The following is a 15,037-nucleotide window of genomic DNA, read 5'->3' as shown; positions in this document are numbered from 1 at the left end:
TTTTATAATTTTAGCTGTTATATTTAGGTCTTTGGTCCATTTGAGTTAAGTTTTGTATTTTGTGTTAGATAAGGGTACAGCTTCATTTCTTGCATGTGGACATTTGCTTTTGCCATCATAGTTTGTTGAAGAGACTGTCCTTTCCCCATTGAATGGTCTTGAGACTATCATCAAAGATCATTTGACTCTAGATACATAGTTTTATTTCTGGGCTCTCTTCTGTTCCATTGGTCTACATGTTTATTTTTATGATAGGTCCAACCATACTATTTTGGTTATTGCAGCTTTCTAATATATTTTGAAATCAGGAAATATGATGCTTCTAGCCTTGTTCTTTTTGCTCAAGATTGCCTTGACTCTTCAGGTCCTTTTGTGGTTCCTTATCAATTTTAGGATTTTATTCTATGAAAAATGCCTTTGGAATTTTAATAGGGATTGCATTGACTCTATAGAAGGTTTTGGGTGGTATGGACATCTTAACAATATCAGTTTTTCTGAACTATGAACATGTTGTCTTTCCATTCATGTCTTCTTTAATTTTTTGGTCAATATTTTATAATTTTTAGTAAGTCTTCTACATGTTTAGATCAGTTTATACCTATTTTAATTTTTTGTTCCTATTGTGAATGAGATTGTTTTCTTATTTAACTACTTGGATAGTTTGTTCTTTGTGTATGGAAACATGACTGATTTTTGTATATTGATTTTGGATCTTGGAACTGTACAGAATTTGTTTATTCTATGGTATTTTTGTTGACCCTTTAGGGTTTTCTACATATATGATCCTGTCATCTGTAAGCAAAGATAATTTTATTTCTTCCTTTCTGATTTGGTTGCCTAATATTATTTCTTTTTCTTGTTTAATTGCTCTGGCTAGGACTTCCAGTACTATGTTGAGAAGAAGTGGCCAGAGTGGGCATCCTTTCCTTGTATTGGATCTTAAAGGGAAAGCTTTCAGTTTTTCTCCATTGAGTATGATGTTAGCTGTGAGCTTTTCATATATGGCCTTTATTATGTTGAGGTAAGTTTCTACTATATTTATTTTGTTGAGAAGTTTTAATTGTGAGTAGTTGCTGAACTTTGTTAAATGTCTTGTCTGCTTCTACTAAGATGATAATTCTTTTTCCTTCATTTGGTTTATGTGGTGTATCACATTGATTGATTTACTTCTACCGAACCATCCTTGTACCCCAGGGATAAACCCCATTTGGTCATGGTGTATGATCCTTTTAATGTGCTGCTGAATTTGGTTTACTAGTATTTTATTGAGGATTTTTTCAGGAATATTGGCCTGTAGTTTTATTTTCTTGTAGTGTCTTTGGTTTTGGTATCAGTATGATGCTGGCCTCATAGAATAGGTTTGGAAATACTGCTTCATCTAGTTTTTGGAAGAGTTTAAGGATTGGTATGAATTCTTTGAATGTTTGTTAGTTTATCCTTGTAGCCATCTTGTCTTGGGCTTTTCTTTGTGGGAGGTTTTTGATTACTGATTCTTTCTCTTTATTTGTCATTGGTCTGTAGAGTCTATTTTCTTTTTGACTCAGTATTGGTATTTTGTATGTTTCTTGGAATTTATCCATTTTTTCTAGGCTTTTGTTTCCTGACATAGAGTTCACAATAGTCTCTTATGTTCCTTTTTATTTGTGAAGGAAATGTAGTATTGTCTATTTTTCTTATTTTATTTATTTGAGTCTTTTTTCCCCTTAGTCTAAGGGATTTTTATTTTGTTTTCAAGAACTTAACTCTTAGTTTGTTGGTTTTCCTGTTGTTTTACAATACTCTATTTGCTTCATTTATGCTCTAGTCTTTATGATTTCTTTTTTCCACTGTCTTCACGTTTGGTTTGTTCTTCTTTATCTACTTTGAGGTGAAAAGTAAGTCGTTTGAGACTTAGTTCAGGCTGCTCTAATAAAATGTCATAGATTGGTGGCTAATAAACACCAGTAATTTATTTTTCACAATTCTGAGGGCTGGAAAGTCCAAGATCAAGGTGTCAGGAGATTCAGTGTCTGTTGAGGGCCCACCTTCAGGTTCATAGATGGCTGTCTTCTTCCTTACGTGATAGAATAGCCTAAGGATCTCTCTTAGATCTCTTTCTTTCTTTTTTTTTTTTTTTTAAGATTTTATTTATTTATTCGACAGAGATAGAGACAGCCAGAGAGAGAGGGAACACAAGCAGGGGGAGTGAGAGAGGAAGAAGCAGGCTCACAGCGGAGGAGCCTGACGTGGGGCTCGATCCCATAACGCCAGGATCATGCCCTGAGCTGAAGGCAGACGCTTAACCCTTAACTGCTGTGCCACCCAGGCGCCCCTCTTAGATCTCTTTCATGTGGGAACTAATCCCGTTAATGAGTCTGTACTTTCAGGACCAAGTCGTCTTTCAAAGGCCCTACCTGCAATATACCATTGCATTTGGATTAGGTTTTCTTTTTAAGATTTTATTTATTTATTTATTTATTTATTTGACAGAGAGCACAAACAGAGGGAACAGCAGGCAGAGGGAGAGGGAGAAGCAGCCTGCCCACTAGCAGGGAGCCCAGTCCTAGGACCCTGGAATCATGAGCCAAGCCGAAGGCAGACGCTTAACCAACTGAGCCACCCAGGCCCCCTTGGATTAGGTTTTAACATTAATTTGGTTGGGGGCACAAAAATACACTCTGTTGCAGAGATCTTTCTTCTTTTTTAATGTAAGCACTTAACACTATGAAGTTGCATCTACTACTACTGTAGCATCCCATAAATTTTGGTATGTTGTGTTTTCCTGTTTGTCTCAAGATACTTTTTCTTAAAGGTTTATTTATTTGTGCTGGGGGCAAGTGTGCACGTGATTGAGGGGTGGGGCAGAGGGAGAGAATCTTCGAGTAGACTCCCCTCTGAGCGCAGAGCCGGACAAGGGGCTCCATCTCCTGACCCATGAGATTATGACCTCAGCCAAAACCAAGAGTTGGATGCTTAACTGACTGAGCCACCCAGGTGCCCCTGCCTCAACATACTTTCTATTTTTTCCCCTCTTTCCTTCCTTCCTTCCTTCCCCTCCCCCTTCCTTTTCTTTTTTCTTTTCTTTTTTTTCTTTTCTTTTCTTTTCCTTTTCTTTCTTTTCTTTTTTCTTTTCTTTTCTTTTCTTTTCTTTTCTTTTCTTTTCTTTCCTTTCCTTTCCTTTCCTTTCCTTTCCTTTTTTCTTTTCTCTCTTCTCTTTGTCTTTTCTTTTTTCTTTCTTTCTTTCTTTCTTTCTTTCTTTCTTTCTTTCTTTCTTTCTTTCTTTCTTTCTTTCTTTGTAATTGACACTCTTTTTTATTAGTTTTAGGTGTATAACAGAGAAATCAGCAAGTTTATACATTATGCTCTGTTCATCACAAGTATAGTTACCATCTGTCACAATACATTGATATTACAATATCCTTGAGTATATTTCTTATGCTGTGTCTTTTATACTCATGACTTATGTATGCATTCCATAACTGGAAGTCTGTATCTCCCACTTCTCTTTATCCATTTTGCCCAACACTCCCACCCCATGCCCTCTGGAAACCATCAATTTATTCTCTGTATTTATAGGTTTGATTCTGATTTTGTTTATTTGTTGTTCTTTTTTGATTCTACTTATGAGTGAAATCATACGGTATTCATCTTTCTCAGTCTGACTTACTTTACGTGGCGTAATACCTTTCTGGGTCCATCCATGTTGTCTCATATGGCACAATGTCATCCTTTTTTATGGCCATGTAATATTCGGGGGGGGTGTGTACACCACATTTTCCTTATCCACTTGTCTATTGGTGGGCACTTAGGTTGCTTCTATATCTTGGCTAATATAAATAAAGCTGTCATAAACATAGGAGTTTATTAATATTTTCAAATTAATGTTTTCATTTTCTTTGGGTAAATGCCCAGTAGTGGAATTACTGGATCATACGGTATATATTGTTTTAATTCTTTGACAAACCTCCATACTGTGTTCACTGTGGCTGTACCAATTCACATTTCCACCAACAGTGTATGACAGTTCCTTTTTCTCCACATCCTCACCAGCACTTATTTCTTCTATTTTTGATTTTAGCCATTCCAGTACATGTGGGGTGATACGTCATTGTGGTTTTGATTAGCATTTCTGTTATGATTAATGATATTGAGTACCTTTTCATGTACCTATTAGCCATTTGTGTGTCTTCTCTGGAGAAATGTCTGTTTACTTACTCTGCCCATTTTGAAATTGCAGCATTTGTTATTTTGCTACTGAATTATATAAGTTATATAACTTATAACTAATATATATATATATATTAGATATCAACCCCTTATGAGTTACATGGTTTGCAAATAATTTCTCCCATTCCATAGGTTACATTTTCGCTATGTTGTTTTCCTTTGATGTGCAGAAGTTTTAGAGTTTGATGTACTCTCGTTTATGTATTTTTACTTTTCTTGCCTGTGCTTTTGATGTCATATCCAAGAAAATGTTGCCAAATCCAAAGTCATAATGTTTTCCTCTTGAAGTCTTAAACAGATTTAGGTAAGATATTAGATATCTTATATTTAGGTATTTAATTTTGTGTATGGTATTATGTGAGAGTACTGCTTTAGTTTTGGCATGTAAATATCCAGTTTACCCTTACCATTTGTTTAAGAGACTATACTTTCCCATTGTGTGGTCTTAGCACTCTTATAGAAGACCATTTTAACTTATGGGCAAGATTATATTTCTGGGCTATTTATTTGACAGAGATAGAGACAGCCAGCGAGAGAGGGAACACAAGCAGGGGGAGTGGGAGAGGAAGAAGCAGGCTTATAGCGGAGGAGCCTGATATGGGGCTCGATCCCATAACGCCGGGATCATGCCCTGAGCTGAAGGCAGACGCTTGACGACTGCGCCATCCAGGCGCCCCTCTATTTTATTCTTTTGATTATATGTTGTTAATGCCAGTCCCAACTATTTTGATTACTGTTGCATTGTGACATATTTTGAAATCCTTAAGTGTGAGGCCTCCAACTTTTTCCCCTCAGGATTGCTGTGGCTTTTCAGGGACTCTTGAGTTTCCATATGAATTTTTGGAATTTTCTTCTGTTTCTGCAAAAAAAATGACATAGATTTTGTTTGGGATTGCATTGATTGTATAAATTGCTATGGCTATATTATATAAGAGTGTTTTAACAGTATTAAATCTTCTAATCCATGAATGTGGGATAGCTTACCATTTATTTGTGTCTTTTTTCTTTTGGTAATATTTTATAGTTTTTAGAGTAGAAGTCTTTTGACTCCTTGGTTAAGTTTTTTCCTAATTACTGTACTACTTTTGATACTATTGTAAATGGGATTGTTTTTATAACCTTCATTTTTAGTTTATAGAGACACATCTACTTTTTCCTTTTGATTTTGCATTCTGCAACTTTGCTGAATTCTTTTATTAAAGTTAACAGTTTATTTCAGGAATCTTTAGGGTTTTCTTATATAAGATTATGTCATAGGTGAATAGAGATAATTTTACTTCTTACCCATTTTGGATGCCCTTCCTTCGTTTCTCCCCAACGCCCCCTTCTTTTGGTCTAATTACTGTGTCTAGGATGTCCAGTACCATGTTGACTAGAAATGGTGAAAGTGAATGCCTTGTCTTACTCTGGATCTTAAAAAATTCTTTCAGGCTTTCCTGTTAACGTATGATATTAACTGTGTTTTTTTAATTTATGAACTTTATTATGTGGAGGTGGTTTCCCTCTCTTCCAGTGTTTTCATCATGAAAGGTTGTTGAATATTATCAAATGCTTTTTCTGTATCAAATGATATGATAATGTGGTTTTTATCCTTCATTCCATTAATGTGGTGTATATTACATTGTTTAATTTTTAGGTGTTGAGCTATTATTGTCAAGAATGAGTACTTAACATGGTTATGGTGTATACTAATGTTAATGTGCTATTGAGTTAGATCTCTTAATATGTTGTTGAACATTTTTGTATCAGTATTTATTAGGGGATATTCCTCTGTAATTTCCTCCTTTTTTAGTGTCTTTATCTTCTTTTGTTTACAGGGTATGAATTTCAGAGTTTTCTCCTCTTCAGATTTTGGAAGAGTTTAAGGAGGATTGATATTAACTTTTAAATATTTGGTTGAATGCTCCTGTGAAGCCATCTCATCCTGGGCTTTTCTTTTCTTTTCTTTGAGAGATTCTTGATTACTTACTCAGTCTACTTAGTTATAGATCTGTTAATATTTTTTGTTTCTTTATCATTCAGTCTTGGTAGGTTTGTATGTTTGTAAGAACTCATCCATTTCTTGTAGGTTATCGAATTTGTTGGCATATTGTCATTCATAATATTCTCTTGTACTCCTTTTTATTTCTGTGCTGTCAGTTGTAATGTACCCTTGATCATTCCTGATTTTATTTGAATCATTTTTTCGTACCAGTTACCTAAGGGTTTTTAGTTTTGGTAATGTTTTAAGGAATCCAACTCAATTTCATTTCTTTTTTTTCCTATTGTTTTACTCTTCTCAGTTTTTATTTTTATTATTTTTTTAATAGTAATTTTTTATTATGTTATGTTAGTAACCATACAGTACATTCCTAGGTTTTGATGTAAAGTTCCATGACTCATTACTTGTGTATAACAACCAGTGCACCATGCAATACATGCCCTCCTTAATACCCATCACTGGCCTATCCCAATTGCCCACCCCCCTCCCCTCTGAAGCCCTCAGTTCGTTTCCCAGAGTCCATAGTCTCTCATGGTTCATTCCCCCTTTCTTTACCCCCCTTCCTTCTTCCCTTTCTTCTCCTACCGATCTTCCTTCTTCTTATGTTCCATAAATGAGTGAAACCATATGATAATTGTTTTTCTCTGCTTGACTAATTTTGCATAGCATTATCTCCTCCAGTCCCATCCACGTTACTGCAAATGTTGTGAAATCATTATTTTTGAAGGCTGAGTAATATTCCATTGTATATATGGACCACATCTTCTTAATCCAGTCATTTGTTGAAGGGCATCTCGGCTCCTTCCCACGATTTAGCTATTATGGACGATGCTGCTATGAACATTGGGGTGCATATGGCCCTTTTCTTCACTACATCTGTATCTTTGGGGTAAATGCCCAGTAGTGCAATTGCCAGATCATAGGGTAGCTCAATTTTTAACTTTTTAAGGGACCTCCACACTGTTTTCCAAAGTGGCTGTACCAACTTGCATTCTCACCAACAGTGTAAGAGGGATCCCCTTTCTCCACATCCCCTCCAACAATTGTCGTTTCCTGCCTTGTCTATTTTTGCCATTCTAACTGGCGTAAGGTGGTATCTCAGTGTGGTTTTGATTTGAATTTCCCTGATGGCTACTGATTTTGAACATTTTTTCATGTGTCGGTTAGCCACTTGTATGTCTTCATTGGAAAAGTGTTCATATCTTCTGCCCATTTTTTGATTTGATTATTTGTTTCCCATGTATTGAGTTTGTGAACGTCTTTGTAGATCTTGGATATGTGTCATTTGCAAATATTTTCTCCCATTCCATGGGCTTCCCCTTAGTTTTTTTGACTGTTTCCTTGGCTGTGCAGAAGATTTTTATCTTGATGAAGTCCCACAAGTTTATGTTTTCTTTTGTTTCTCTTGCCTTTGGAGATGTGTCATAAAAAAAGTTGCTGTGGCAGATGTCAAAGAGGTTGCAGCCTATTCAATGGATTCTTGTCTCACATCGAAGTCTTTCATCCATTTGGAGTTTATTTTTGTGTATGGTGTGAGAGAGTGGTCAATTTTCATTCTTTTGCATGTAGCTGACCAATTTTTCCAGCACCATTTATTGAAGAGACTGTCTTTTTTCCACTGGATGTGTTTTCCTGCTTTGTCAAAGATTAGTTGCCCAAAGAGCCGAGGGTCCATTTCTGGGTTCTCTATTCTGTTCCATTGGTCTATGTGTCTGTTTTTGTATCAGTACCATGCTGTCTTTTTTTTTTTTTTAAAGATTTTATTTATTTACTTGACAGAGAAAGAGACAGCCAGCAAGAGAGGGAACACAAGCAGGGGGAGTGGGAGAGGAAGAAGCAGGCTCCCAGCAGAGGAGCCTGATGTGGGACTCGATCCCAGGACTCTGGGATCACGCCCTGAGCCGAAGGCAGGCGCCCAATGACTGAGCCACCCGGGCACCCCCCATGCTGTCTTTTTGATCACAGCTTTGTAGTATAGCTTCAAATCTGGCAATGTGATGCCCCCAGCTTTGTTTTTCCTTTTCAAAATTCCTTGGTGATTCGGTGCCTTTTCTGGTTCCACACAAATTTAAGGGCTGTTTGTTCCACTTCTTTGAAAAATGTCATTGGTATTTTGATCGGGATGGCATTGAAAGTAGATTGCTCTGGGTAACATAGACATTTTAACTATGTTAATTCTTCCGATCCATGAGCATGGAATATTTTTCCATCTTTCTGTGTCTTCAATGTCTTTCAAGTGTGATGTGTAGTTTCTAGAATATAGATCCTTTACGTCTCTGGTTAAGTTAATTCCGAGATAACGTATAATTTTTGGTGCTGTTATAAATGAAATGGACTCCCTAATTTCTCTTTCTTCAGTCTCATTGTTCGCGTATAGAAATGCAACTGATTTCTGAGCACTGATTTTGTATCCCACCACATTACTGAATTGCTCTATAAGTTCTAGTAGTTTCGGGGTGGATTCCTTTGGGTTTTCCATATAAAGTATCATGTCATCTGCAAAGAGAGACATTTGACTTCTTCTTTGCCGAGTTAGATGCCTTTTATTCCTTTTTGTTGTCTGAATGCTGTTGCAAGGACTTCTAGTCCTATGTTGAATAATAATGGCGAGAGTGGGCATCCTTGTCATGTTCCTGATCTTAAGGGAAAGGCTTTCAGCTTTTCCCGGTTGAGAATGATATTCACCATAGGCTTTTCATAGGTGGTTTTTATGAGATTGAGGAATGTACCCTCTATCCCTGCAGTCTGAAGGGTTTTAATCAGGAAAGGATGCTGTATTTTATCAAATGCTTTTTCTGCATCTATTGAGAGGATCATAAGGTTCTTGACTCTTTCTTCTTCATATGATCTGTCACGCTGATTGATTTGCGAATGTTGAACCACCCTTGCATCCCAGGGATGAATCCCACTTGGTCTTGATGGATAATCCTTTTAATGTACTGTTGGATCCTATTAGCTAGGATCTTGTTGAGAATTTTGGCGTCCATTTTCATCAGGGATATCGGTCTGTAATTCTCCTTTTTGATGGGGTCTTTGCCTGGTTTGGGGTTCAAGGTAATATTGGCCTCATAGAATGAGTTTGGTAGTTTTCCTTCTGTTTCATTTTTCGAAACAGCTTCGGGAGAATAGGTATTATTTCTTCTTTGGATGTTTGGTAGAATTCCCCGGGGATTCTGTGGGGCCCTGGACTCTTGTTTTTTGGAGGTTTGTGATCACTGCTTCAATCTCTTCATAGTTAATTGGTCTGTTTAAATAATCAATTTCTTCCTGTTTCAGTCTTGGTAGATTATAGGTTTCCGGGAAGGCATCCATTTCTTCCAGGTTGTTTCATTTATTGGCATAAAGCTGTTGATAAAAGTTTCTAATGATCCTTCCTTTTTCATTGGTGTTGGTTGTGACCTCTCCCCTTTCATTCATAATTTTATTAATTTGGGTCCTTTCTCAATTCTTTTGAATAAGTCTGGCCAGTGGCTTATCGATCTTATTTATTCTTTCAAAGAACCAGCTCCTAGTTCTGTTGATCTGCTCTACTATGCTCCAGTTTTCTAATTCATTGAACTCTGCTCTAATCTTGATCACCTGCCTTCTCGTGTGCGGGTTAGGCCTGTTCTTATGTTCCAACTCCCGCTTCTTGAGGTGAGAGTATAGAAACTGTATTTAAAATTTTTCTGTTCTTTTGAATGAGTCTTGTATTTCCCCCTTAGGACCGCCATTGCAGTGTCCCAAAGGTTTTGGACTCTTGTGTTTTCATTTTCATTCGTCTCCAAAAATTGTTTAAACTGTATTTTAATTTCCTGGTTTACCCAATCATTCTTGAGCAGGATGGTTCTTAGTTTCCATGTGTTTGAGTTTCTTCCAAATTTTTCCTTGTGAGTTCCAGTTTCAAAGCATTGTGGTCTGAGAATATGCAGGGAGTAATCTCAGTCTTTTGATATCAGTTGAGACCTGTTTTGTCACCCAGTTTATGGTCTATTCTGGAGAAAGTTCCATGTGCATTCGAAAAGAATGAGTATTCTGTTGTTCTGGTGTGTAGTGTTCTGTATATGTCTGTGAGGTCCATCTGGTCTAGTATATCATTCAAAGCTCTTGTTTCTTTGTTGATTTTCTGCTTAGGTGATCTGTCTATTGCTGAGAGTAGAGTGTTGAGATCCCCTACTATTAACGTATTATCATCTATATGTCTCTTTATTCTGGTTAAGCGTTGGCTTGTGTATCTAGCTGCTTCCCTGTTGGGGGCATAGATATTATAATTGTCATATCTAGTTGTTGGATACATCCTTTAAGAATAATATAGGGTCCTTCTGTATCTCTAACTACAGTCTTTAGTTTAAAATCTACTCTGTCTGATATGAGAATTGCTAGCCCAGCTTTCTTTTGATGTCCATTGGCATGAAAAATGGTTTTCCATCCCTTCACTTTCAGTCTCATGTATATTTAGGTTCAAGATGAGTCTCTTGTAGACAGCAAATGGATTGGTCATGTCTTATTATCCAATCTGCAGCACTGTGGTGTCTTCTCAGTTTTTAAATCTCCTCCAATATTTTTTATTTTCATACTTTCATTAACCTTGGTGGCAGTTTTGTATTCTCTTTCTATTTCTTTGAGATACAATGTTAGCGGGATGATTTGAGTACTTTCTTCTTTTTTAATGTTAGCACTTATAGCTACAATTTTTTTTAGTCCTGATTTTCCTGCATTTTTTTACTTTTCATATGTTCTATTTTTGTTTTATTTCTCTCAAGATATGCTCTAATTTCCCTTGTGATTTCTTCTTTTAACCATTTGTTAATAGTGTATGTTATTTAATTTCCTCATATTTGTGGACTTTCAGTTTTTCTTCTGTTGATTTTTGCTTCATTCCATTTTGGTGGTAAAAAATACTTCATATAAATTCAGTCTTCTTAAATTTGTTAAGTCGTGTCTTATGGTCATACATGTGGTCTATCCTGTGGAATGTTCCATGTACACTTTCAAAGACTATGTATTCTACTTTTGTTTGGTGGAGTGTTCCACATATTGGTCTATCATGTTGTTTAAATCTTTTGTTTCCTTATTGATTTTCTGTCTGGTTGATTTGGATTCACCCATTTACCAGCATATAAGATCTTCATCGTACCTATTAGTACAATTGCTGGATTGTATGTTAGTTCTATTTTTAACTTTTTGAGGAACCTCTATACTGTTTTCCAGACTGGCTGTACCAGCTTGCATTCTCACCAACAATGTTATGAGTATTCCCCTTTCTCTGCATCCTTGCCAACATCTTTTGTTTCCTGTGTTGTTAATTTTAGCCATTCTGACTGGTGTGAAGTAGTATCTTGTTGCAGTTTTTCTTTGTATTTCCCTGATGATGAGTGATGTTGAGCATCTTTACATATGTCTGTTAGCCAACTGGGTGTTTTCCTTGGAAAAATTTTTTTTTTTTTTTAATTTTATTTTATTATATTATGTTAATCACCATACAGTACATCCCCAGATTCCGATGTAAAGTTTGATGCTTCATTAGTTGCGTATAACACTCCTTGGAAAAATTTCTGTTCATGTCTTCTTCGCGTTTAACTGGATTACTTTCTTTGGGGGGGATTGAGTTTTATTATTTACTTACATATTTTGCATACTAACCCTTTATCAGGTATATTATTGCAAATATCTTCTCCCATTCTGTAGGCTGCTTTTTAGTTTTGTTGATGTTTCCTTCACTGTGCAGAAGCTTTGTACCTTGAGGAAGCACCAACAGTTCACTTTTTCTTTTGTTTCCCTTGCATCCAGAGGCCTGTGTAGTAAGAAGTTGCTACAGTCGAGGTCAAAAGGTTGCTGCCTATATTCTCCTCTAGGATTTTGATGGTTTCCTCTCTCTCATTTAGGTCTTTAATCTATTTTGGATTTATTTTTCTGTATGGAATAAGGTGGGTCAATTTCATTCTTTTGAAAGTACTGTCCAGTTTTCTCAACACCATTTGTTGAAGAGACTGTCTTTCTTTTCCATTGGACATTCTTTCCTGCTTTGCCAAAAACTATTGGACCATATAGTTTTGGGTCCATTTCTGGATTTTTTATTCTGTTCTGTTGATCTGTGTGTCTGTCTTGATAACTACAGCTTTGTAATATAGCTCGAAGTCTGAAATTGTGATGCCTCCAGCTTTGCTTTTGTTGTTGCTTTGGCTGTTCAGCATCTTTTGTGGTTCCATACAAATTTTAGGATTGTTTGTTCCACCTCTGTGAAAAATGCTGTTGGTATTTTGATTGGGATGGCATTAAATGTGTACTATGCTTTGGGTATTAAGGGCACTTTAATAGTATTTGTTCTTCTAGTCCATGAGCATGGAATGTTTCTCCATTTCTTTGTGTCTTCAGTTTCTTTCATAAGTGTTCTATAGTTTTCAGTGAACAGATCTTTTGCCTCTTTGGTTACGTTTATTCTTAGGTATCTTACGGTTTTTGCTGCAGTTGTACATGGGATCAATTCCTTGATTTCTCTTTCTTCTGTTTCATTATAGGTGTATAGAAGTGCAACAGACTTCTGTACGTTGATTTTGTATCCTGAGACTGGATGGAATTCGTGTATCAGTTCTAGCGGTTTTTTGGTGGAGTCTTTTTGCTTTTCTACATAGAGTGTCATGTCATCTGTGAATAGTGGAAGTTTTACTTCTTCCTTAAAGGTTTGCTGCTTTTTATTTCTTCTTGTCTGATTGCTGAGGCTAGGACTTCCATTACTGTGTTAAATCAGTGATGAGAGCAGACATCCCTGCCTTGTTCCTCACCACAGAGGAAACGCTCTCAGTTTTTCCTGTTGAGGATGAGATTAGCTGTGGGTCTTTCATGTTTGGCTTTTATGATGTTTGGCTTTTATGATGTTCCATCTGAACCTTCTTTGTTGAGGGCGTTTATCAAGAATGGATACTGTACTTTGTCAGTTCTTTGTTTAGCACCATGTTGTTTAGCCTCCATGTGTTTGTGGTCTTTCCAATTTTTTTCTTGTTTCTATGAAACTTTTTTCCTTAAAGTTTCATGGTATTGTGGTCAGAAAGTATGCATGGTATGATTGAATCTTTTTTACTTGTTATGTGATATATTCTGGAAAATGTCCTGTGTGCTCTTGAAAAGAAAGTGTATTCTTCTGTTTTAGGATTAAATGTTCTGAACATATTTGTTAAGTCCTTCTGGTCTAGTGTGTCGTTCAATGCCATTGTTCCCTTATTGATTTTCTGTGTAGGTGATCTGTCCTTTGTTGTAATCAAGGTGTTAAAGTCCTCTACTATTACTGTATTATTATCAATCAGTTCCTTTATCTTTTTTAGTAAGTGATACATACATAGATACATATATATATATATATATATATATATATATTATATATATATTTATATATGTATGTTCCCATTTTGGGGGCATAAATATTTAAAGTTGTTAAATCTTGTTGGATAGACCCCTTTATTATGATATAGTGCCCTTCCTCATTTCTTGTTAGTCTTTGGTTTAAAATTTAGTTCGTCTGATGTAAGTATTGCTTCTCTGGATCTTTTGATGTCCATTGGCATGATAAATGTTTCTCCATCCCCTCACTTTAAATCTACAGGTATTTTTAGGTCTAAAATGAGTCTCTTCTATGCTGCATATAGATGGGTCTTACTTTTTTTTATCCATTCTGATACTCTGTCTTTTGATTGTAACATTTAGTCTATTTATATTGAATAATTATTGTTAGGTATGACTTTAGTTCCATTTTATTACTTGTTTTGTCATTGCTTTTGGAGATTTTCTCTGTTCCTTCTAGTTTTTCTTGCTTTTGGTCTTTCTTTCCCACTCAGCCCCATTTAATATATCTTGTAGGACTGGTTTAGTGATCATGAACTCTTAGATTTTGTTTGTCTTCTATTCTGAATAAAGTATTCCTGACTGCAGATTTTTCTCACTCAGCACCTTGAATATGTCTTGCCACTCTTTTCTTGCCTGCCAACTTTCTGTGGATAGGGTTGTTGCTAACCTTATTTGTCTTAGTTTTGTAAGTTAGGGATTTCTCTTTCCTTGCTGTTCTAAGGATTTTTTTCCTTATCTCTGTATTTTGCATATTTCACTACAATATGTCTTAGTGTTGGCCTGCTTTGGTTGATTTTGAGTGGAGTCTGTGCCTCCTGGATTTTGATGTCTGTTCCCTTCCCCAGATTAGAGATGTTTTCAGCTATAATTGGTCAGATAAACCTTCTGCTCCTTTTTCCCCCTCTCTTCTTCTGGGACTGGTATGATATGCATGTTATTATGCTTTATGGAGTCGCTGAGTTCCTTAAGTCTACATTTGTGATCCAATATTTTTCTTTCCCTCTATGGCTTTATTATTTTCCATAATTTTGTCTTCTATATCACTTATTTTTTCTCTGCTTCTTCCATCCTTTTGGTTATTACAACCAGTAAATTTTGTGTCTCAGTTACAGCATTTTTAATTTTGACACGACTAGTTTTTCAGTCTTTTATCTCTGCCATGTGGGACTCCCTGGTGTCTTCTATGGTTTCCTCAAGCCCAGTTAGTATCCCTATATTTGTTGCTTTAAATTTTGGATCGGTCATATTACTTATTTCTGTTTCGATTAGATCCCTGGCTGTGTCCTTTTCTTGTTCTTTCTTTTGGCATGAATTCCTCTCTTTGCATTTTGTCTTGGTCTTTTTCTTCTCTGTGTTAGGAAATCCTGTTATGTTCCCTGCTCCTGAGAGTAATGGTTTTAGGAAGAAGAGATCTTATAATATCCAGGGCCTGGCTCTTCAGGGAGTGATTCTGCTGTATGCTGTGCGCAGTTTGCTGCTGTGTTTTGGCTGCTCTTTCTTTCAGGTCACTCTTCTGCAGAGTTAATCCTTGCC

At 36.2% G+C, this 15,037-nt stretch overlaps 1 protein-coding gene across 4 annotated transcripts in view; it reads left to right on the top strand.

The window, feature by feature from the left end:
* The window catches only part of ABCB7 (ATP binding cassette subfamily B member 7), a 198,143-nt gene that overhangs the window by 45,309 nt on the left and 137,797 nt on the right, over nucleotides 1-15,037 (top strand). For 2 of the 4 annotated variants that reach the window (XM_034648909.1, XM_034648911.1), the window contains exon 2: nucleotides 878-1,021. The exons of the other annotated variants lie outside the window; for them this stretch is intronic. In XM_034648909.1, coding sequence (XP_034504800.1) covers nucleotides 891-1,021 — 131 coding nt within the window. In that variant the 5' untranslated portion in view covers nucleotides 878-890. The remainder of the gene's footprint in view (nucleotides 1-877; nucleotides 1,022-15,037) is intronic. 4 annotated transcript variants of the gene reach the window in all.

Source organism: Ailuropoda melanoleuca, chromosome X, assembly GCF_002007445.2.
Source record: "Ailuropoda melanoleuca isolate Jingjing chromosome X, ASM200744v2, whole genome shotgun sequence".
Classification (NCBI taxonomy): Eukaryota; Metazoa; Chordata; class Mammalia; order Carnivora; family Ursidae; genus Ailuropoda; species Ailuropoda melanoleuca.
This window is presented reverse-complemented; position numbering and strand designations above follow the sequence as displayed.